This window comes from Elaeis guineensis, chromosome 10 (genome assembly GCF_000442705.2).
Source record: "Elaeis guineensis isolate ETL-2024a chromosome 10, EG11, whole genome shotgun sequence".
In the NCBI taxonomy this organism is placed as follows: Eukaryota; Viridiplantae; Streptophyta; class Magnoliopsida; order Arecales; family Arecaceae; genus Elaeis; species Elaeis guineensis.
In genome coordinates this window covers 26,309,216-26,333,597 of record NC_026002.2, presented here as the reverse complement: position 1 = coordinate 26,333,597, position 24,382 = coordinate 26,309,216, and the positions used below count along the sequence as shown (strand labels likewise).

At 36.5% G+C, this 24,382-nt stretch overlaps 1 protein-coding gene across 2 annotated transcripts; it reads left to right on the top strand.

The window, feature by feature from the left end:
• Nucleotides 1–2,591: 2,591 nt before the first annotated feature.
• LOC105059934 (nodulin homeobox) lies at nt 2,592–24,284 on the top strand. Of its 2 annotated transcripts, XM_010943455.4 has the most exons (19): nt 2,592–2,889; nt 10,026–10,151; nt 10,227–10,382; nt 12,618–12,701; nt 12,795–12,864; nt 12,968–13,023; nt 17,741–17,965; nt 18,358–18,489; nt 18,587–18,682; nt 18,755–18,916; nt 19,001–19,316; nt 19,418–19,540; nt 19,642–19,711; nt 21,819–21,879; nt 22,060–22,119; nt 22,209–22,395; nt 22,471–22,670; nt 22,759–22,793; nt 23,414–24,284. In XM_010943455.4, the coding sequence occupies exons 1-19, from the start codon at nt 2,848–2,850 to the stop codon at nt 23,991–23,993; spliced, it is 2,781 nt and encodes a 926-aa protein (XP_010941757.1). In that variant the 5' UTR covers nt 2,592–2,847; the 3' UTR covers nt 23,994–24,284. The 2 variants fall into 2 exon arrangements, with proteins under 2 accessions (XP_010941757.1, XP_019711197.1); XM_019855638.3 differs by lacking the exon at nt 22,759–22,793 and having other exon boundaries at nt 23,414–23,622.
• The last annotated feature ends 98 nt before the right edge of the window (nt 24,285–24,382 follow it).

The window sequence follows — 24,382 nt, the reverse complement described above, 5'->3', positions numbered from 1 at the left end:
ATTTTTAATTTTTTTTATATTTTATTATGCTATTTTAATTAGGTACATGATAGTTGGTATCAGAGGTAAACGTTTGTGTGATATGAATAATTGATTTCGTAGAGAAAAGAAAGTTTGATTACTTTATTATAGATTAATTATTTATTAAAACATATGATAATGATAATAATATAATAAATTATTTTTATTATTATATTTTTAAATTTTAATATAAATATATAAAATATTTAAAATCAATATTATTTCCCATAGACACCTTTCCAAACATGTATTTTAGCGAGACAAACCAAAAAGTAATTTTTTTTTTCTTTTTCTAGTAAAAGCCCCTCCTTGAGAGTACATGATTAGTGTGGCTAACCAATAATATTATGTAATATAATCTATGAAGACAATAATTCAGTATTTAAAATATGATTATAAAGAACTAAAACCAAAATATAATATATGTTTTATTTGTTCTTTAAAACTATTTTTACTTTAAGCAATAAAAAAAAAGAAGAATAGACCTAATTTTTGTGATTAGATAATGGTACAAAATAACTAAACTCATAATGAGACCCGGTACAATACATGAAGATTAAAATATTTAATATTTAAAATATAACAAAATAATGTGAAACAAAATATAGTTTTTGTTTTGTTTGTTACTTTAAAACTAATTTATTTTACCAATGATAAAAGAATTATTTTTGTTTACTTTAAGAAATAAAAACCATTTTATATCATAGTATAATACATGAAGATAAGGACATTTAATGTTAAATATAATAAAATAACTACAAAATCCTATTTTTATTGGATACTATTTTCAAGTTTTTAAGAAAAATATTGATTATTTTGTTTTCAAGTTTTTAAAATATTTATTTTATTTTATATAAAAGTATTATATTTTAAGAAATAATCTAAAACTAATGTTTATTGTTTAAAAAGGCCAAAGAACATAAACCCTGAAAGGAAGGGCTTGAACTTTTGACCTCGTGGTTAACACGTTCTACCCAACCGAGCTACTCTAACTAGGCTATGCTTTACTTATTGTAATTCTAAACATGATGATGCAGATCTAGGACTTGGAGCTTTCTATCTTTTTTTCCTCCCATATATGAATCTGCAAAGGACGATCTGAAGTTCAAAGAATGACTGTCGATCAAGACTTCCAAGTGAAGATTTATCTTTTTTTTTTTTTTTTTTCCAATAAGAAAAGCACTTCTTTGGATTCAACAAAAGATCATTGACAAGTCCGAAGATTAGAATGACCCTAAATGAGCTTCTTGGTTTAAGAAAGATGAAGTAAGCTGAAAAAAGAGTTTTAACATAAAGATGAGATTCCTTGGGTTTTCCTAGATGAATTCTTGACTCGAGGTCAAAGCAAATAGTGCAGTATCTCCATGCTTAATTGATACGGTAGCTAAACTTCTCACTAAAAATTCATCAAAATTCCAAAAAAAGAAAAAACAATATCCCGACTAAAATTGGTTAAACACCAAATTGGGTTGGACTCGAGATAAGCTCTATAATAGAAATTAAACTTGATGCTTATGTCTAGACCTAGCTTAGCCTAGACATCATTCTTAAATTTTTGTCCAAAACAAAGTGCTCAATGTTCCATAGAGACTATCTTTTCTTGCTTAAGTATTGCCTCACACCAACTAGTGAAAGAATTAGAGTCGTACAATTCTGCGTTTGTAAAAATGGCACTTGATCTTGATTAATGTTCAGATTAGGACAAGATGGGGAAGGAGGTGGCAGAAAGGAATTGGGTTGGAGCCCTTTAATTCTTCCCTAAAACAATTAGTGGAAACCCATAACCCTCCAGAGGAATAAGGGTAGTTTCATCTCTTGAGCTAGTCCCCTAAAATGATGTTAGGAGCCAACCAGATAGCCGGTCTATATTGATACAGAAAACTATTTCCGAGGAAATAATAAAAAAAATTTAAGTTTTGGAGCCAAGTATTTCTCAAAGTAAATTTGGAAGAATCCTCTCAAATTTCCTTAACCATTAGTATTGGTGATTTAACAGGTAAGATTTAGGTTAGCTCCAATGAGTTGCTTTTTTCAACATCATTTTCTACTCCAGGTGAAAAAATTTCTTTATGTAGATTTTATTGTCACACAATACACTACCTCAAAAGGATGTATCTTGCGACAAATTATTACTTTAACTATGTTTGAGCCAAGAACGAATCCTCTACGACCCTCGCTATAGGGAATTTCTACGGCAAAACTTGTGGCAAGTATTATACCCGGGACAAGTGCAAAACCTTTGTAACTCAATTTTAATCTATTCCTATACGTGAGGTGTATGCTAGATTCTTGTTTGCTGAAATGAATCAAAAGAGGAGATTATTTTCTTATTAAAAGAGAAAATAATCCAAAATTCATGTATCGATCATTAAAATTTTCAATGTCCTGAAGTTCGTGAAGGATCCAAGTCAAGCTCATAATCACTTGTCTCCATAGACTCGCAGGAAACTGTTCTTGGAAACTTTTATCAAAAAAAAAAAAAAAAAAAAGGAAAACACTCTTCTTCTAAAATTTTCAATCCGTCAACCCGAAGTCGCTTCTATCCCCTTCCACCCCCAAGCCAAGTGCAAACTTCTTGGTTTTTGTCCGTAGCCCGCCCCACCGACCCCAATACTCCCGCTTCCCCTCGTCTCTCTCCCCTCTCCGACCCAAAAGCTCACCTTGCCGTGACGTCTCCACCGTCCCCGTTCCAGAATACGCGGCGATCGGCACCGCCCATCTCATCCTTGTCGCTCGTTCTCGCGAAGGCTCGGCTTCTCGGTAGCAATCCGGGTCTCGGAGTCGGTGAGCCTTTCGGGATCCCTCGCGTCGATTTGGTTTCCGGAGATGAGGCATGGCAAGGAGGAATCCTCGTCTGGCAAGGATCAGGTTCGTTCTGGGTGGTGACTCCATTCATCATTCAATCTGGTTATCGATTCTCCCCTTTTTTTTTTTTTGGTAGAGATTATTGGTATTATGAAAACAACCGTTTTTCGGTCGATGTTAGAATTTGGAAAATAAAATCCAATAAGATTTTGTTTTAAAAAAAGTTGCCGAAATTGTTTGCTTTCTTGGTACTTTCTGAGTTTGATCTTCTGGGTTGATGGCTCTAGTCTCCTTTACATGAAAGTTAGTGCGAACTGGAAATCTTCACCATATGGAACATGAACACACAAGCGTTGCACAAGTGCATGATAATCAAAATGCAATAAATACTAGGTTTTTCCCTGAGTAGGTAATTTAAATCATCGAATATTGATGTTTGCTAGCCTCGAGACAGCAGTTGCCCATGTAACATTGAATTATACTATCTTTATGATGCCAAATGAGCTTCACAGACATGGAATTTCTTCCTTTTTTTTTAAAAAAATTTTGTTGAAATTGGGGTACAAGGACCTATTTTGCGGGAACGACATACAACAATTTTTAACATGTCTAAAATTTCCTTGTAATGCATGAATTGTATCATTCATATGATACAATGAGCCACTGCAAAATGGATCCAGGTTGGCTGGAAACAGGAAAAGCCTTCTCCTTTTTGTCTCAGCAGATGGATTAAAGTCCATCACAAGTTGTGACCAATAAAGCACCTGCTTTTCACAAAATGGCTATTCAGCACAGGAGCTAGGTTGCATGAACTAGGAAAAATGTACTAGGTTATGGCACATGATCTACCGGACTAGCGTCATTAGTAGTTGTTAGAAAACTTGGAACCATTAATTATGTTTTAACTAGGTAAATTAAATTAATCATGTCATTCACATGATTGAATCATTTGGGCCATTCAATTACGCATCATTCTCATTCTCCATAAAAGAAGTGCAAACAGCTTATAGATGCCCTGATTTGCATGAAGTTGTTTTTTAAGCCGCTTGATACTTCGAACAAGACATAGAATGAACCTAATCTAATGGGAACCCCTTTCTCCCTGTATACTGACCAATCAAAACAGTCACTCTTTTCCTTAACTTTGTCCTAGCCATGACAAACTGCTAGGACTCATCAATGCCATCTTAACTGTCTACCTTACATAACCTCTCCACTCTGCAATATACTGTTAGGGTTGATCAAATGGGCCTGCCACTTTACCTATGAATGCCAAGTGCACTCATATCATGTAAGATCATTATCTCGTTTGACTTTTTTGTCAAACAGATCCATACTAACTAGTTTTACATGATTTCTCCATAACCTTTCTCCTTATATGTCATTCCTAAGTGTTTTTTCCCCTTAAATTAAAATGGATATGTGACTAAGAACTACAATTGGATCTTGGTCCAATTGCATCCTAATTGTCGTCCATTTACCATTAGAACAAACCAACTCACCATGCAACATCCCTTGGCCCAATTTCTTCTTCAATTTGCAGATTGTGTTTGAAAAATTTCAGGAGGAACCGCCACATTTCAACATTCATGCATATTCTTGTGAGCCTAAATTACCTCTTTGTGTTCCCATGAAGCCAATTGACTAATTTCACTGTCTAAGTTCAATGGAAATAATTCATTTTTTTGAAACCAAGACTATTTTGATACTTGTCATTATAGGAGGTCGTTTAGGCTTCTTGGCAACCACTTGCATGATAGACATGTCTATGGATGCCTTGCAACCTTTGCTTGGATCAGCATCCATGCATACATCAGACAGACCCGTAAAAATACAAAAACATGCACATAAATAAGAAAATATGCATGTATAGCTATGCATAATTATATACATATATGGACATGTAAATGTACAATGTGATTATATATGTAAGTTTATATCAATATGTGCAGTGATACCCATACAATATGTAAAAAAATAATATTTTTTGAATATGTGTATGCATATCTGTGTGTGTACATATAAAATATTTTCTGGTAATATCTTTTTTTTTAATAGCACATTGATGCTACCAAGGGAGTGAGATCATGAGCGAAAAGTTTTATTATATTAAAAAACTAAAACAAAAACCTTGTATAAGTATTAAACAAGTGACTGTGGAAGATGTTTCATTCAAAACCTAGACCTGAACTCCAACCTCCGAGAAGGATGGATGAAACTCAGCACTCTCTGTCACTTGAGCCGGTACAACAATATGTTATTACTTCTTCAACGCTCTGTTATGATCTTATTATACTTTTCACAAACTTTGGTATATCCTAAATGGGTTTGTAAATTTTAGGATCACCGTCGATGTCTTAAGGTTTTTTCAGAATGCTATCTTATCCAAATAGTATGAAAATCGGATGACAAATGTTAGTTGGACACATGATATGGGTGTCAAGTGTCCAAAAGAATCTGACAGGGAATCTTCTAAATCTCGGACACGGAGACATGTTGATGTGTATTCGTATATGCATATTATAAATAATGAGCTTCATCCATGCTCCTTAAGTTCATAAAATTTGATAAAATGATTGCTGATTATTATATTAGAATTGAAGATTTTCATATAGAAGTGACAAAGATGGGTGCATAATGATGATGACATCATAATTTTGGTAGTACAAACCACAAAGTGTCAAATGCATAATGATGATGACATCATAATTTTGATAGTACAAACTACAAAGTGTCAAAGAGTGTCATTGGAGTATCATGATGTGTTCCAAGTGTCCCAATTGTCCAGGTCTTTGACACATCAAAAGATCCAAAATTCGGAGTTACCAGGTAACATTGCTGATAATATAAATGAAGATGCTGAATCAAATAATGATATGTTGTGTACCTATCCCCTACTTTACTCTTCAAACCTTGTCACTGAGTAACCATGGATACATCCAGGCCACAGCATATGTTCAACCCATTAAAATTGATATATGTACTAAGAGTCCAAGTTTGTTGTATTTGCTTCTAGCCTATGGATGCCTATTTCATGGATACATTCTAAATTGTGTTTTGAAAAGCAGCTGTTATATGTAGGAGTCATGAGGATTTCATTAGTACTTAGGTGGAATCCTAGATAGATTTTAAAGTTCATAACTATGTAAAATTCACTAGAAGATTTGAATTTTGAAGTAAATTAGAACTAATTAAAGGAAGAAAGGTACATCAACGAAGCACTCACATTTGAAAAAGGACCTTTATCTTGTTAGTTAACAAGGACCTATTTTTAGTTGACATAACATGTCAACTAGTAATATTTAGCCTTTTTTCTACAACTTAAGCAATAATGAAATTCAGGGGAAAAGTGCTTAATGATCCAAATAAATTTAAGGTTGTCAACGAGTCATGCTTAAGCTGGACAATAGTTGGTGTGGGCCCTAAATGGACCTCATTGTTAAGGCTCTGACTTAGGACCATAAATAACGATTGAAGCTAGGCCTTGCACTCCATGAAGAGTTTTTTGCCAAGCCCAAGTTGCTGTCTCGATGTTCATGCATGTGCTACACTTTTTGTGTGAGCAGTTCCACTATTTCATTATTCTGCCATTACTTTGTGGTAGATATATGGTTGCAGAAATCTGTTTAGGGAGTGTATACATGAGACGAATTTACATTGTATAATTATTTAAATGCTTAATATTTTTAATTTATAAGCTCATGGCCCAATGGGCTAAGAACAAAGCCAGCGCCTGGTTTGTGGATTGTTGTACCCTGTCAAAGCCCCTATAGAGGACAATCTGACCTTCTTAAGTAACTAGGCTATCTCACCTTATTGATACTCCTAAGTTAATGCAAATGGGGTGTTTGACAAATGATGAATCATGCATACAAGTCTTTAAATTTGGAAATAGACAATTACTCTAAAATTAATATCACTTGCAAATTGTTACTATGGTATTCCAATTGATGCCCACCCTTTTCTGAATTTTCTGAAAAAGTTCAAGACCTAACCTGCCTGGGCTGCCAAGGCCTAGACAAGCTGCTTGTGCACCTGATATGCAGGTAGCTCTTGTAGCTGGGGGTTCCTTGCAGGAACAGCCCTATGCAGGGCAGCCGGTGGACTGTCTAACGGGTTTAGATTATCCCTTTTAAAACAAGGATTCCAACCCATAAATACAACAAGCCCCTTACAAAATCACCATGAAAAATAAAATAATATGCCATGTTGCCATCCATAAGCAATTGATACATCATGGAACATGATAATGAAATCTATCTCCTCGAACATGTACTTCATTACGTAACACTTCGCGTGTTCTATCCTAACACACTACCAACCCAATTCAGGGGACAAGAAAATATCTTATCACCATAGATGGTGCCAGTGTTTGGAAAGGTTGTAGTGGCTGCCATGGTACTTTAGAACCTCCACGGCCATGCCATGGCTGTTGGCGGCTGGACATGACATCCACATCCATGGTGCTGGTGTGGTGGGCCTGAACATGTCATGGCAGCTGCAATGAGCCCGTGGTAGGCTTGCCTGTTTGTTTAGAAGGGATAGGTGATTTTGTTCAAGTCAAAAGCTGCTACTTCAAAAGATTACTGGTCTTTTGATAATTAGTCAGCTACTTCGTATTATTTTTTCTTTTTTAAATACATTTTTTGTCGCCTCTTTCTTTTTACTCCTCTTTTGGTTACTGAAGGAGAAGAGACGCACTGATATCTATTGGAGAAGTCTAGTTGCTTTTTCCCCCTTTTCAGTTTTCTTCCCTCTTCTGTGCTTACGCTTCCCTTTTCTCACTCCTCTCTTGGCAGCTGAAGGAAGCCCACTTTCCTACTACCATTGTGCTTCTGCTCTTCATTTTTTGGTAGTAGTTATATGTTGCAATGCTGTTTTGTGCTCTATTCTTATATGGTTATATTTTTTTTCCAAGCTACAAGGAAAAAACAACTGATAAAACAATATGGTTATGCACAATTAAACTCTAATGTAATTGATTGTTGATTTATTGATTATTGACATAGTCATTGAATAGATTACTTTGATGAAAAACTAATATAATTTAAAGGCCTGCCTTTGGCTTAGGTCACCCACCATGGTGCACACATCCGCTGCTTGCCGTGAACCCCCTAGCCACTATTTACTTGCCGCACAGTTTTTGGAAAATTGGCTGCTCCTTGGTTTAATTTTGCTCTTATATTCTGAAATCTAAATCTACTTATAGCAAACATCATGGCCAACACTTTGTCCAAGGGTTCAAAGCAAAAAACTAAATATTCGCCTAGCTAACTTGATCTTCTTGCCTCTCATCTCCTGTTGCCTAATTCTAACACTCAGAAAACACTACACAATCCCAACTATATCATATCTACATAATTTATAATGGTTCACATATTTCTGGATTGGTTTCTTACTTCTTTACACATTTCCTAATGAAGCGCTTGTAATAAGCTTTTAATCTGCACCTAGCTTGAGAAATCTTTCACTCCATGCCCCACCAATACATGTGAACTCTTACCACTAAATTTCATTTCTTTTTTAAAACAATATAAAATAATGACAAAGTCGTCATCACAAGCACCATCCACAACTGTTCACCCTAGCGTATCACATACCATAGCCTAACTGCACATGGGCTCGTATTAGAACCTGAACCTTTGTGTCTACACTGAAGGTGAAGCACTTACCATCATTCGCGAGCACAATCTTCCAAATCCATTTTAGTTAATCTTAGTTGCTCCTTGACAACCATCTATGCCTTCGTAACTCATATTCTATTAATGAACCATATTAACTTCTGACACTTAGCTAGTAAGCGTCTGTAAATTTGGAGATATATTGTGGAGAGTTGAAGTTTTCATCATGCATGCCAGTTTTGATCTAACAATTCACTCCAAAATGTCATGCTAAGTATTTGACATCTTGGGCTGCTATAGACATGCACTCTCTTTTGGTTGCTAAGGATTGTCTTTTGTATCAGATTCTCATATAAAGTGTCCAACTATCTATGCTCTGAAAACCCTGAAAAAAATATAAGCTAGGTGGCATTTGACAAAATCCATTATGCCCATATTATGCTTAATTACTCTCTTATGACTCAACATTCTGATTCATGAAAAAAGATTGGTTTTAGAGACTGCAAGTTTTTATGTTATTCAACTATCACATAATCCTATAAAGGCATACCTTCACTTTATAAGCTTAGTTTTAGACCCTTTTGTGTCATTTATTTTTTTCTTTTATCCTTTTGGTACAATGTAATTGAGCAATTTAAAACTATTGGTTACGAAATTACTTGTTACTCACTCCATCTGCTTGCTAGGTGTAAGAAATCCACAAAAGCTGCATTCCACTTGCCTTTTTTAAGTTCAACTAAGGTGTTGATTGATAACAGGTCAAAAGTGATTTCTGAGAAGATATGTTTATAGTTTTGAATGATCATAATGGATCATGTAATGTATAGGGTTTACAAATTTCCAAATGGTTGTTAGATTCGCTGTTATATATATGACCGAATAGTTTTTATAAGTTCCTCATAGGGCATGATTCTATACCTTGACATCCACTCTTTTGGTTTTCTTATTAACAGTCTGCAGCAAATTGGCACTGAAGGGCCTAGTTTGTGTAATGGCAGCTAACACGAAATGTGAAAAATTTAACTTGTTGGGGGTCATCTAACTAATTGGGGGAATCATTGTAAAATCAAATCTGAAATTTGTACTTGAGCTCGAGTTCCTTTCTCATGTCGTTTGCTTTGAAGTTTGTTTACCAAATGGGCTGCAAAATGGCTACTCACCTACGAGATTGTCTTATGACAAAACAATCTGCAAGGTATCCCACCTATTATTGAAAACCACTGGCAAACCTTTAGTGTTTTGGAGCTCATTTCTGCTTGGATGTAAGATCCGTTTAGTACCTTGAAAAAAATATATACAAGTTCTTTTCCTTCTCCTCATTTTTCATTGCCATCAAAGTAATTATATATGGATTCTTATTCTAAAAGGGCAATATTTCTGAAACTGTGAAGGCTGGCTGCTTATGTTATCATTTGGTCGTGAGTACAGTTATTGATCATTTCAGTTGAAATACAAAGTGAATATATTTATGCTTTTTCTAGAAATTCTATTACCCTGTTTCTGATAGACCTTCTTGGTGGTCTAGTTAGCTGCCTGAAACAATTATCAACCTGACAACCCTCACTATTTTCTGGACAGATTATTGACTTAATCTCAGCTGTTAGAGAGTTAAATGGACTTTCTTCGAGAGAACTGAATAAGTTGTTGAAAGAATCTGAGAATTTCACCATACAATTCAAGACAGTAAAGGGATTTCTGTGGCAGGTAATTTTCTTCTCACTTTATTTCATGAAAATTTTATATTCAAACTTTTCTGCCTGACATTGTTTTTGGTTTCAGATTGACATGGAAAAACTTGCGTCTTCTCTCCCTCTGCACCTTATTGCTGTACTGTTGTCACCTGATAGGGATATGCACATGGGACATGTGCTTCGTGGTTTCAGGCTTTTGCATACATTGTCTGACCTAGCAATTCGCCATGGTAGACTTGAGCAGGTTTTCATCCTTGCTAATCTCATCCTTTCTTAAGAATTATTGGGAAACAGATCTAACATAAGAAATATGGTGTATATTTATTGCATGATCTGCTTATAATTTGGTTTCCTTTTGTCCCTTTATTTTGTTTTTTTGGGAACAATTTTGGAAAAGGACTGTGAGCCATTTGAGGGTAATTAACTGATGCATTGCGGTCTATTTATGCAGACGATTATATATGTTCTACTATATGTTTTCCTTAAAGATGGATGTCATGCCTAATATGCTAAGCTCTGGATAATAAAGAACTAGCTAAGGTTTGTTGTGCCCGTACTGGGGCCCATATCGGGCGGTTGGCAACATGGTTCGGTACACCTCCGTACTATTCTTATCAGGCACAAACCGACACAGCAGAGAGAGTGGGGGAGAGAGAGAACTGGAGAGGTGGAGAGAGATGGGGTGGAGGGGCGGAGGGAGGGAAGCAGCAGGGAGTTTGGCGGGGGCTGATGGAGGGCCGTCGAGGCCTCTGGATGGCCGGATTTTACTTCTCAGCAGCCCCTGCCGGACTCCCCACTCCTTCCCCCCCCCCCCTCTCTCTCTCTCTCTCTATATATATATATATATATATATGTATATATATATATTTTTTCTCCAAAGGAGGGTGGAGCTCCGGAGGCCTCAGCAGGCCTCCGACAGCCTCCTTGGCCTTTTCTTCTCCTTCCCTCTCCCCCTCTCTCTTTCTCTCTTTTCTTCTTTTCCCCCTGTCCTCCTCGGTAATTCATTTCAAATGCTAGAACCATCCTGATTGGCTATCGGTACGGTTCGGCATGCCCCAAATCAGGTGGTTTGGGATGGTTCGGTGAACCTTGGAGCTAGCTATATGGTTTAGTGTTGTTAACAAATCCTACATATCAGGAATTTCAATATAGTACCTAACTGCATCTATCATTATATTTATTCGTAACTAATCACGTCATAAATCTCTTTGATTGGACTTCCATTTTGATGCTTAGGATCTTCTTTGAGACATTCTCTGTATCATTTTTGGTGCTTTAGCAGTTGCTGGCATGCTATTAGATGTTAAAACTGGTCCAGTTTTTTCCCCATAGTGAGGGTGGGATTATCATTGCAGAATGGTGTCTTCTGCTCTTTTCTTTTCCTTTATTTTTCGGTGCTAGGAAAAGGCCCATAGGTATTTAGAATTAATGGTTCAAAAATTTTTTACAACACAGTCAGCTCTAATGAGGCTGTTAAGCTTAAAGGAAGCTGATCAAAAGGATCTTGTACACATTGCCATCTCTTCTCTCTTGCCACATTTGCCAACCGATTAGCTGGTTCGTGGTTACATCTTCTGATGTGGTGAGCTTTAGGGTCTGCAAGCTGTCCCAGTAGTAGTGATATATTGAAGAGTAGAGTGTCCAAATGCATTGGTGGTGCCCGCACACAGTTAATTTGAAAGAGATGATCCTGCTGCTGAAGGCTTTTTGGAATACCATTTAGTAATACTTCTATAAATACAAATGGATTTAATAGATAGTGAGTAATTGTAGAAAGCATAGGGCACAAAAGTGAGTCAACCATCATATTAGAATCTATGTAGTAATTGTCTAGATAATTTTTCTCCCCATGTTCTTTAGCTGGTTTGCTAATTCTTATGTATCAGTTAATGGCATAATTAATTAATATGGAGAGACTGACCAGTTTAGCAACCCTAACATTTGCCATGATTAATCTGTTGCCACCAATCCTTGAACAAGGGCTTTGCGCTATTTGGTTGCCATATTACCAAAAATAGGTTTCCCTGGTCGGGCATTATCCAGAATCCAAATATATTCTCTGTTACTATCAGCTGAATAGGTCTACTGATCAGACATTCTTGTGTGATAATTCTGCAAGAGATGGGCTATAGCGGAGCACAGTAAACTTACTATTATACCATATATATATATATATGCATGCATGCATGCATGTATGTATGTATGTGTCTGTCTGTTGCCAGAACTGAAGTTGTTATAATTATTTGTATGACCTACATGTTTATCACTAAATACAGGTCAAAATTAGAAGCTGTGTTTGACTTTAGCAATTTAGATATTCTGCAGCCATCTAATGGGTTCCTGCTGCTGTGGAGTGTGGCTACTAGATGTTTTGCAATCTAACGCTTATATTGATGTTTACATTTCCTTTAATTAATTTTATCATGCTTAAATAAAATATCTGGGGAAAAATGATCTTTTCTAATATCTGATCTTCCAGATTCTTCTTGATGATGTAAAGCTGTCTGAACAAATACTGGATCTGGTATTCTATATGTTAATTGTTCTTGCTTATTGCAAGCAGGTTAAGCCTTATCCAACCACCTCCTCACCACTACTGCCAATTGCAGGGTTTTTTTGTAACTTTTTTCTTTGATTTTTTTTTTTTTTGAATTAGGACAAACATATCGGAAGTTCCCCCGTTCTGCATTCGGTGCTTGTTGCCTGTAGTCTTCATGTTTTGACAGGTTTTTTTTTCATCCAGTGGCATGTACTTGTGTTTATTCTAAGTGCATATCCCAAGGTATGAAATCTTCCCATAATTCATGCATATTATTTTCCTTTTGACAGGTTATTTTTCATCCCAGTGGCATGAACTTGTGCTTATTCTGAATGCACATCCCAAGGTACAAGATCTTCCCATAACTCGTGCTTCTTATTTTCTTTTTTCATTAGCAATTTATATACTCTCTGAGTTTCGCTGGTTATCACATATTCTTATGTAGTTCCTCTCTTTGTTTGGAGCTTATTTTGCAATCACCTGTAGGCTACTTCATTAATTGGGCACATTACTGGTACTGAAAACAGTATCGGTACGCTACCAGTTTGTACAATATGGTCATACCATACAATATGCATCTTGTACTGAGTTAGCTTTCCACACTTTTTTAATTCCCAGCTGCAGTATTGCCCAAAATGGGTGGTATGGGTTCTTACCAAGCATTACGGGACAGTTCCACTTGGTTTGGAGCGGTATGTACTGGTTTAGCTCATATATTGAATCGGACCTTGGTACCATACTGGTACCTTACCAATGCATTATGGTACAGTTGGTACGGCAAACCTGGGAACTATCCATAGGCATTCATAATAACATCAACCTTATAAAATGCACACATTGAACCATATCTCTTCGTTGTGATCATTTTGTGGATCTATTTCATGAATTAGGAAATGCATAGTCAGTGTAATCATTTGTGCATTTACTTTTACTGTTTTTCCCTCCATTTGATCATCCATAAGCTTGTTTCAACGATGGGCTCACGTTCACCCTATAGGTATTGTATTTGACCTTGTAGATAGGAATTTGTATTTTGTACGCAACCTGCATTTATTTCAGGCATGGAGCATGTTTCATTTCAGAGCTGAAGCAAAACTTGATATTAATTGGATTTGGAAACTGGAAACTTTTTGAAATTACCTTGCTATAATAGCATCATGGTCAGGTTAACTAGATCTATGTTCTGCGATATGGCGATAACGTGGATTATGATGTTTCAACATGTTGCAGAACAGGTTGAAGATTGCAATTTGATGAGGAAACAAAGTGAATAAATGACCTAATGGTAAGACTTGATGATCTCATCACCTACTTAAAGGAAAATGACAAAACAAAATATAAAATTTTGTCCTTTCTGATTTTGAGGAGAAAAGTGGCTTCAATTCATTCTGGAAGTTGGATGAATGACCAATTCCTAGCTTGTTGCAAAACATACTGATTTTTCAGACAAAGGGGTGCAGTATTCTGATATGTGAAAGCACATGTTGCAACTTGATGTTGGCACATTCTGTGGAATCTGTATGCAATTAAGTGCTGATTTTCTTGTCCATGGGGTGTCAATATGCAAAAAGTTCATGCCCTGGACGGCGTAACAATTGTTTGATGTCAAAGGACAGCATCCAAGAGGATTAATGTCTGTGGAGAGTGAAGCAGTGGATTTAAATGGCACTGATAGCAATCTGCATCATTCCAAAAGATTTGGACAGCAAATGGGTCTTTTGGGTGAATCCTCTTGTTGCAGATTTTTCATTAAAATGGTAGTTTGCAACTGAAAAGGATGTGGATTTAAAGGTGGCAAAGTTCAATGGTGAGATAAACTGGGAATTTCCTTTATTTGGTTCTCCATTTTTCTTGACTATTTCTTATCATTAGCTATCAGAATAATAAAGTGTGCAGTCTTCGATTGCTAACTTGAAGAAGACTGCACATTTGGTGGAATTATATGAAGGCCTCACAAACTGGGAGGCTCTTCACATGGATTACTAGGAATTCTTATTTATTAGATTCCATCAGCTTTATCAGGGAAAAGACGTCATCGAGGGTAACATGAATGCTTTTATGAATTACCTAGGAGACTTGTGGGTGCATGAAGCCGATGATGTTAGTTGCAAAATGTGAAGTTGGATTCAATGCCCTGTTCAGGGTGCTAAAGGAACATGCAAAGCTAGATTGAATATACCAATCGAAGAGATGGCGAGCTTTAGGCTAGAGATATTTGAGGAGTTTTTATAGGTTGATCCACATTTGAAGAAGTTAAAGAGATGTGCATGGCCTGTTGGCATTTGGAATGCACCTCTTGAAATTTATTCACTGTGTAAGCCTATGGACAGCTGGAACATATTAACTGGGGAGATGGCAAAGGTTGGTCTAGGGATAGTTAAGGAATTTTTTTAGGCATCTCTATACATTGGGAAACTCAAGGGCGCACTAGCATTTGCAAGGCACCTATGAAGTTTCTAATTTACTGCATACTCTGGGCAATGATGTACGCTATTCTAGATGCTGACCATTTTTGGGGATTGTGGCAGATCTACAATTTCAGATCTGATCTGAAATATTTTAACGAAGCTGATTACAGCAAAAAGCCTCCTAAAATAGGAGGAAATTAAGGCAATAATGAGGGAAACTGTGGAGGAAGAAGTGGAATCTAGAGGATAAGAAGGAAAGGTGAGAATATATTGGTGGCTGCAATATGCGCGTGTATGTGTGCGCGTGTGTGTGCGTGTGTGCGTGCGTATTAATTTTGCTTCTTTTCCAAAGGAAGGAGTTGAAGACTACTGTTTCTTGTTTAAATGGTCTGGTTTTGACCAAAAAATTTAGTGGTGCTTGCTTTAAAGAATTTGATGTCAAGTTAATTATGATTAATATCTCCAAATCAACTGGAGGGAGATTTTTATAAACTGGTTTCATCCAGTATAATGGACCAATCATCGTGCAAAGACTGATTTGTAATTCTTTTATCTACTTTTTACTATCAAACAGCCAGCCACATTCATCTGATATAAGCAAAAACTACTGCAAGATTAATCATTCCCAACTGAGTTTCTTTCTCTCCTTTCTTTACTATTATTTCTTCACTTCCCTACAGTTAGAATTTTGTTTCAACTTTGGTTTTATTTAGGTAGAATAAAATTTTCTTTAGTAATTACTGTGGGAATCTTGGTCTAGTTTGGGCCGCAAGGCCGTGATAACTTCTTAGTTAAATGTATAACCATATTCAGATAGCTTTGTCCTAACTATTTGTTGTCAGCTTTCAGGATGTCCATTTCCCAATCATTCTTATTAAGTGCTACCTTTGTTGGTATTGCAAACTTCTCCAAATCCTTTCTCACAAGTTCTATCCATGCTACTTTGATTGTCCCCATCTTGTTACGAACTTCTCAACAAAGATTCTGAAAACCTCTCCTATTCTAGCCTCTTTAGAGTTTTACCATACATGTCTATACAGTCTTCATCTCAAAATACTGCTAAGAAAAGGAAAGAACAAGTCAACAAAGTATATTGTTCAGTTTATGACATTTGGTAGTTTTTTTTTTTTTTTTCTCCTGATTTCAGGTTGAAGCTATCACAAGATTGTACAATCAAAAAACAGATTCTTTTAAAATTAATAATTCGCACCATGTTAAGAATGCATTACATCATTCGATAGTTTGTGACAATTTAACTCCTTTGGTTCCAATTTTCTATGCTTTTTAACTCAACCTTTGCAAACTGACCACAAATCTAGCAAATATAGGCTCTGAGAAGCTCAATTTAATCCATAAATCATTCTTCTTTTGCTTTTTCAGAAGGTCCCTTAGAAATCCAAAGAGTCAGACACATTGTGAAAATTTACCTTTATCTTGAACTTCTTGGAACTAAGGCTGCTAACAGGCTTGTTTTAGCTCAAGTAAGTCCAGATTTTTATTTTAAAGCCAAGACCTGTAATAAAACTAGAGCTGCAGACCAGCCCATAGTGAGCCTTACTAGGACAAAATACAACCATATACCCATATGTTTTCACTTCTTAGAACTTGCAAAATCCAAGCCTAATAGTGAATATATTCTTGGAGGTTCTATTATCATTTGTAAATAATTTCCTCCTCTTTCTTCCTAGATATTACTCTTATTTAAGATGATAGTTTGTCAATGATTCAGTTGTCATCCCAGGTGATTATTTGAAGTCTTGTGGTGTGTACTTTGGAGTTTCAGCTTGATTTTTTTTTTAAAAAAAAAAAAATCGAGGAGCAATAGATCTACAATGGCTCAAATATTACTTTTCGGAGACTTAAGTTTGTCAGACAGGAAAATATTTTTGATGCTTGGATATTAAATCATACTAGGTTATACTCCTATATTGTTTACTTGAAAAAAGGCTAAAAACTAATTTGGGCTAGGTGAGGGTCAATGTCGGCTGTTGAAACAAGAATTTTTATATTTTACTATAGCATTTTTATTGAGAAGGCTTTAATGGAAAATGAACTCTTTATTTTAATATTTAGGTAACTTATTGTCTTACCGTAGACACATGGGTATTTGACATGTCTTATTAGAGAAAAATGTTTTCCTTGGTCCAATAGGTAAATAATATTTTGAATATTGCTATTACATGTAATTAAAAAAAAAAAATGAAAAGGAAAAATTACGAAAGGGGGAGGGTGGACTTGTTTAGCTTGTAGTGGTGTAATATTGCATGTGTAACAAAGATGTGCTTAAGCAAGCATTAGGTGAAGTAGTTGACTTTCTAATACCTATAGGATTTGCATTCGACTTCTAAGATGATATGAAGTATGGTGACTAACATTCTACATCTACTACAAACTTAATGATTCATTTCATAATGTAATGGATTAATTCTTGATAGAGAGCGTGCTTCTAAAAGACTACCTGGATCAGACCATTGCTTATATTTCAGTGGTATTACCTTGAGAAGGAATTCTTTTGCAACTCTCAAAATATATCTTTCTCAGTTTATTTGCGTGCAAGTACACAAATCTGTGTTTACAAAATATTTGCCTCTTCTGCATCTCTGTCTATCATGTATTGCAACGGTGTTATTTCACTACCATTGCTTTCAATTTCAGGTTGATATATTTATGGATGTAGTTTTTGATGCCATGCAAGAAGACATTAGGATATTACATAGCAAGCTATCTGAATTAAACAATGAAGTCCTATGTGAAAAATCCAGTCTCCGTGCTGCTGAAAGAACTGCCCACTATATTTGTCAACAGTGTGAGGCTTCCTTGCAGTTCCTTTTATCCTTGTGCCAGCAAAAGGTGATCCGAGATCGTGTCCTTAAACACAAGGTGGAATATCTTAACAGAGTGCATATTTCTTATGAGAATGCAACTCCATTACTCTGCAAATGAGCTGGTATGTATAACATATCTACTTGGGCAGCATCGCTGTCCATGATGAAAATGGTGGCACCATCATTTCCACCATTATATTGCTTGTCACAGAATGCTGGTGGCAAGGGTAGGCCCTACCGCCCTAGTATTCCATGATTACTGGGTGGCACACAGCTAATGAAGTGTGCACTACATATATTAGAAGAGATCTTAGTCTTACTCATTCGATCAACTTCAGAGAGTAACATCTGATCCTTTTATGCAGCCCTTTAAGTATTGCTTGGACTCTTGTAATATCCATTGATCTATTCCTTGACAAACTACTCAAGTCTCTAACCTTAATACAGGAACTATGTAAAAATGGGGGCATTCTTTTACTGGCTTGTATGATTCTAAAGTTAAACATTCCAGATTGTTTTAAGGAGTCTTTTGACATAGTGGCTACCGTGTCCAGGTTAAAGGCAAAAATTCTGTCTATTGTAAGTCCAGAACCACCACATTACTTCTTTCAACTCTCTTTAAACCCTTGCCATATTTTTCAGTATTGTGGTCAGTCATCAATGTTTTTATATGCAGTTGCTGCAGCTATGTGAAGCAGAGAGTATTTCTTACCTTGATGAGGTTGCTGGGTCCCAAAAGACCATGCATCTGGCAAATTCTGTTGCATTAGAGGTAAGTTCCCTGGAAGGGTGTTTATTTTTAACTTTGAGCTGTTATTCATCAGTTTATATGTCACCATTGCAGTTCCTTGATTCGCTGAAGAATGCATTCAGACAGGAGGCCAAACAACTTGGTGATTCTCATGACAAGAGTAGCCGGATGGGCCTCGTGCTTCTTAATGCACTGCGCCTAGCTGATATATTTTCTGATGATTCAAATTTCCGGTCTTTCTTTATGACTAATACAGTATGCTATCTGTAATTCAATATCTTAGTCCTTAACTGATATATTATATGCTTTTGTTCAGTACTCCATCGTCTTTTTTACCAGATTCCAGTTCTTGCCGACATTTTCGCAATTCCCCATGATGAGTTCCTATCAAGTTGGTGCTCTGTCAATATACCAATGATAGAGGAAGATGCTAATCTTGAGTATGACCCATTTACTACAGCTGGTGCAGCATTGTGTACTCTAAACGATGGCTGTGAGACTGCTCAATCAGCACCTGTTTTTCTGACTGAAACTAATTATGCTTGCCCAAGCAGTTTTAGTGGCATACCTTCAGTTGCATATGCACAACAAAGAACATCATATTTGGTTAAAATAATAGCAAATTTGCACGTTTTTGTTCCTAATATATGTGAAGGTAACATCTTCTGTCCATTATTTTCATGTGTGTTAATTGTAATCTTGTTAGTTGTGAAGCTATCGAGTCCCTCTAATTGAGTTCTGTGCTATAACCAACAGAAGAAGAAAAGGATTTATTCCTTAACAAATTTCACAAGTATATGCTTATGGAGATTCTTCAATTATCCAGATACCCCTCGAGTTCTGGTATACAGAAGGCTACCACAATTTGTAAAAACTTAAGTATACTTCTCCTGATGCTTTGGTTAAGTTTGTGAAATTTGACATTCCTAGGTAATAGAATAATTTCTGAACCCTTGGAAAACATTGACGTGGATATGCAGGTTCTTTAGCTGAGTATGCGAGATCTTTGACTCCCAACCTATTAAATGATGAGGATGTGCATCTTTTGAGGTGATCGAAACACTTTGTGAAGCAATAGTAGTTATGTGCAAGTATCTTTCTCCTTCAATTCACTAAGACCTAGGACTCATATGAAAGGCAACACACTAAAAACGTTCATGGTTGTGATTAGATTGCAAATTCATTTTAAACTTTTCAAATGCATACCAGAATAAATAAGTGGGAACTAGAGTGATCAAATGTGCTTGCTAATGTCTAGTAGCATGCTTGAATATGACAAGTTACAGATTTATTGATGTTTGGTCAGATTTGTTGAGAAGGTCAGTGTAGTAGCTTGTTGTATCATATACTTATTATAGCCTATTGATTCATGATTACACTTTTTGTAGGAATTTGTACATGGAGTGTACATTTTGCAAACTGTGTATTTTGTACTTGTAGTCCTTGATATATTCCCTGTACCCATGGTCTGCTGTACGGCCCAGTATAGGGCGCACTGTACCATACCAGTACGCTGCAAAGTATCATACTGAATGGTGTACTGATGCTGTAACAAGATGGTACCAGTATGGGGTCTGATATTGAGACAGTGAACCATCATTTTCGAGACCATTGGGATGCATTTGGTTGGATGGGAAACTAAAATGACACTTCGTTATGAAAACATGAAAAATAATCTGGATTAATGTTTGAATAGTTTTCTGCAAGTTTAGTTGTGTGCATTCTTTGTCTTAGTGTTGTTGTGCATCAATCTGTACCAGTGCTAGTTCTTGGCATGGCTTGGTGTAATGCGTTAGTTTTTTACTGGCCCAAAAATTGGCATGACTGCCAATACTTTGTTTTCATTGCCCAGATAATTTCCACCTTCCAGATAGAAGGTCCTGCATAGGTTATCTTCCTCATCCATCCAACTCTTAAATAAAAGCATGTTGCTATCACTTGAATATGTTCCTTTACTGCATTTTTATGATACATAGTGTATACGGGCCTCCTGGCATATTATTGGCCTTAATGTTTGTCCTAATACCATGCCAACTTATGTTATCTGTATCTGCCTCAAGGGCTTTTTTTGGTCATAGACTGACTGGAAAGGGAATGCACTACCATAAAAGTAAAGAAAGTAGGTGCAAAGGTAACGTAGTCCCTGTGCCTCTGCATCATCTCTCATCTTTGTATCATCTCTCTTCGGTCTTCTTCTCTTGTATCTTCTATCTTCAATCTTCTTATTTCAGTTATCATCCATGCACGTTTGTATATTTGGCTGCTAGATGGGATCTACATCATAGTGTTTGGCCTTCATTATTCTGATCTGAGTTCTAGAAGTCCTTTCTAGTGAATAGTGATAAACAATGAAATTCAGATTTACATTTCTAAATACAGGTTATTGATTACTTGCCTTACTAGCTTCCCATAGAAAGTTCTCTTTTCTAGTTCCATACTTTGATTCAACTGAAATTTAATTTACAAAGAATCCTATTACTTTGTAGTGAGCCAAAAATGGGAATAATCTTGTTTTTGCACACCATTTTGATGATTGTTCTTAGGTCCATTATGTGGTCACCATTGTTCTCTCTCTTTCTCGCTAAAATAGGGTCAATTATGGAGCACAACAGTACTAGGACAGACGTAGTACTTTAAGACAAACAGTCAAGTTGATGTCAATGCTCTAAGAACTGCTGTGGAATTCATAGCTAAGGTAAAGTTAGGCAAGAGATAGGCCTGCTATGAAACTTAGGAGGCTAGTTAGTTTGTAGGTAAACCTACCTTATTGCTTGCATTTAGTGCTCATGTAAACAGGGAGGAACCCATTAAAATTTCAAGACTTGAGTGTGGACAAGGAGGGAGGATGACAAGGTTTGGTATGGTGGAATTTGGTACATTCCTCAGGCACAGAATGTAAGCCAAGAATCAAATTGAAATCTAAATCTCATCCCAGAAACTGTTGTTTGTGTGTGTACATGAATGTGTGTATGAATGCATGTGTATATCTATAGATGTATGCAGAGATAGGAATTCAGATGAACATGTACCTTTTATTAGGAGAAAGATACTTAGTGAAAGTATTATGGGCTAGTTAGATTTAGTGCATTTTCTTCCTATGATATTTTGTTTGTTGAAAATGACTTCTGTGTTCTCATTGGTTAAATTTTCTTTGCAGTGGATTCTCTGATCAACTAAAAAAATTAGCTGAACCACAAATTGGAAATAATTTGGTTCAGGTAGGCAATAACACCCACCGTCACCCTTATATACATACTTACTGACGGATGCAAATTTGTAACATAACAACACTCAATTAACAGTATTATGAAATTATTTTTTATTATTTAGATTAATGTTTTTGTTTCATTTTGTTAATTTGATTTTTCACACATGTCCCAAATTGAATGATGGCTTAGGCACTGCTTGTCAAAGATGAAGGTACATCAGACAACAAGGATGGATATCCCATGCACCAGGTAATCTTTCAAACTTCATTTTGCAGAATAATCAGGTAATGTCGAATATTGTTCCCTCATAATGTAAATTGAAAATCATTTGTTAACAGGATACTCAAAATAACGGGAGGACTGCACCATCTTTACCGAGAAAACTAGATGCAAGTGCTCAAGATGAGGCTCTAATCTTCAATACTAATGATGTTGATGCAAAAGGGAGAACTCTAGAAGGTTCGCTCCAAGAGATGGACCAGCTCAAAGTTGCAAGTGATCCTACTGAGAACTTTGAAACAAGAGGTATAAAGAATTGAATTCCAGCAAAAATCAATCTTTACCTTTTATCTGATAGTGGGGAGTTCTCTACATCATCAGAGCATGCAAAAGAAAGTGGCTTGCAAGAAGATGACAAAGCAGAGAGTGCTCAGGGTGAAGAAAAGCAACCAAGAAAGAGAAAGCGAAATATTATGAATGAGAGACAGATCTTTTTAATTGAGAAGGCCCTTCTTGAGGAACCTGAAATGCAGAGAAATGCAGCTTCATTGCAGTCATGGGCAGATAAGCTGAGTTGTCAGGTGCTCACTATTGTTTAGAATTTTATTTCGTCTTTTTTTTTGGACACTACCTTTTTAGTGTCCGTTCTGAGCTATTATGTTTTTCCAGGGCTCAGAAATTACATCCTCTCAACTAAAGAACTGGTAAGAGAGCACCATTCTTATGTTAGTATTTTCTTAAAGTTCACCCGCATTATTGTGTTAATTTAACAAGTCATTTCCCTCGGCTCTGAGCTCTTTTAGCAGGAATCTCCCCTCTTGCACCCTCCCCCCCACCCCACCTTTTCCTATTCTTATTGTGACCATTTTCACTGTGCTGCAATGTTTCATGGTATTTTGTTGTCTAGTGACATCAAGGAGAGCTCTCTGATATTATGGCCTGCTCTTTCTTTTTTCTTTCCTACTAATTCAGTATTAGGATTTAATAGTCACATTGAGCAAATTTATGAAGTTTTCTTGTAGTATCATGAAAGAACTTGAATATAGCAATCTTGAGTAACAGATTTTCATAGATCATGATGTCTTCCATAGTCGCTTGCAATGAGATATTTTCCCCATAAAAAGGAAACAGTTAACAGCTTTTACAAGAAGTCATCTGTTAGTCTAAGTCTCTGGGTATTATTTCCCTTTGTAACTGATGGACATGTTTTCCATTAAATGTTGCCATAAGTTGGCATTTTACCTCAGTTTCTTTTCCCCTTTTGTTCTGTTATTCTTCAGCAATTCCTCTGATGGTTGTGTAACATGATTGATCTGAATTGCAGGCTGAACAATAGGAAAGCGAGGCTTGCTCGTGCTGCCAGGGAAGCCCGAGCTCCATCTGAAGGAGAAACTGTCTATCCTGAAAAATCTGGTGGGGCAAGTGTATCCCATTTCTATGATTCCCCAGAGAGTGCTGGCGAAGAATTCTATGTTCCACCTACCAGAGGAAGCACTCACCAATCCATTACCAGATCTGGCGGCATGATGACAAGAGCATCAAGCAATGAGGATAATGACATGATGATCCCTCCATCCGATTTTGTTCATGGGATGCAGCTAAACCGCCCTTCAGCAAGATCTGTTTCATTTGAACCGGGCCAGTTTGTTATGCTGGTAGATGTAGAAGGAAAGGAAGTTGCAAAGGGTAAGGTGTTTCAGGTAGAAGGTAGATGGCATGGCAAGAACTTGGATGATAGTAGCTTGTGCATTGTTGAGGTCACAGAGCTCAAGACCGATAAGTGGAAAGAGGTTCAACACCCTTCAGAAGCTGCTGGAAGGACATTTGAGGAGGCTGCTGCGAGGAATGGGGGTGTTATGAGGGTAGCATGGGATGTCATCAGAATCGTCTTGTTGTCTCGATAAACCATCTTTTCAAATGCATAACTGAAGGTTTATTACTTCTGACGGTGGAGGAAGCTAGCTGATACACGGTGCTGCTCCGGGTTTAGTGTTGTGTTTATAGAGAGGTCCTGATGTGGTTTGAGAGCAGCAAGAATTTCAGAAGATAGATTTTAAGCTTTGTGACATTGCTGTATCAATATAAAGTCACTGTGAGAAGTAGCTGTTATTGTTATGTTCTCTCTTTTTTCTTTGTTTTTTCGAATAGACATTCTGAATTTATATACAGTTAAGCTCCCTTTGTTAATGATCAAATTTCAGGTAATTTGCAATATAGAGAAACCCAGAAGAGCCACTCTTTGACCCCTGAACAAAGAGATGGATAGAAGATTTGGGGTTTTTTGTCAAATTTC

Bases quoted from the DNA above. Each gene is read 5' to 3' on its own strand.
- LOC105059934 (XM_010943455.4), top strand. From the start codon at position 2,848: ATGAGGCATGGCAAGGAGGAATCCTCGTCTGGCAAGGATCAG. The intron at 10,152-10,226 runs GTAATTTTCTTC...TTTTGGTTTCAG, and splicing joins TAAAGGGATTTCTGTGGCAG to ATTGACATGGAAAAACTTGC. The intron at 18,490-18,586 runs GTAAGTCCAGAA...TTTTATATGCAG, and splicing joins AGGCAAAAATTCTGTCTATT to TTGCTGCAGCTATGTGAAGC.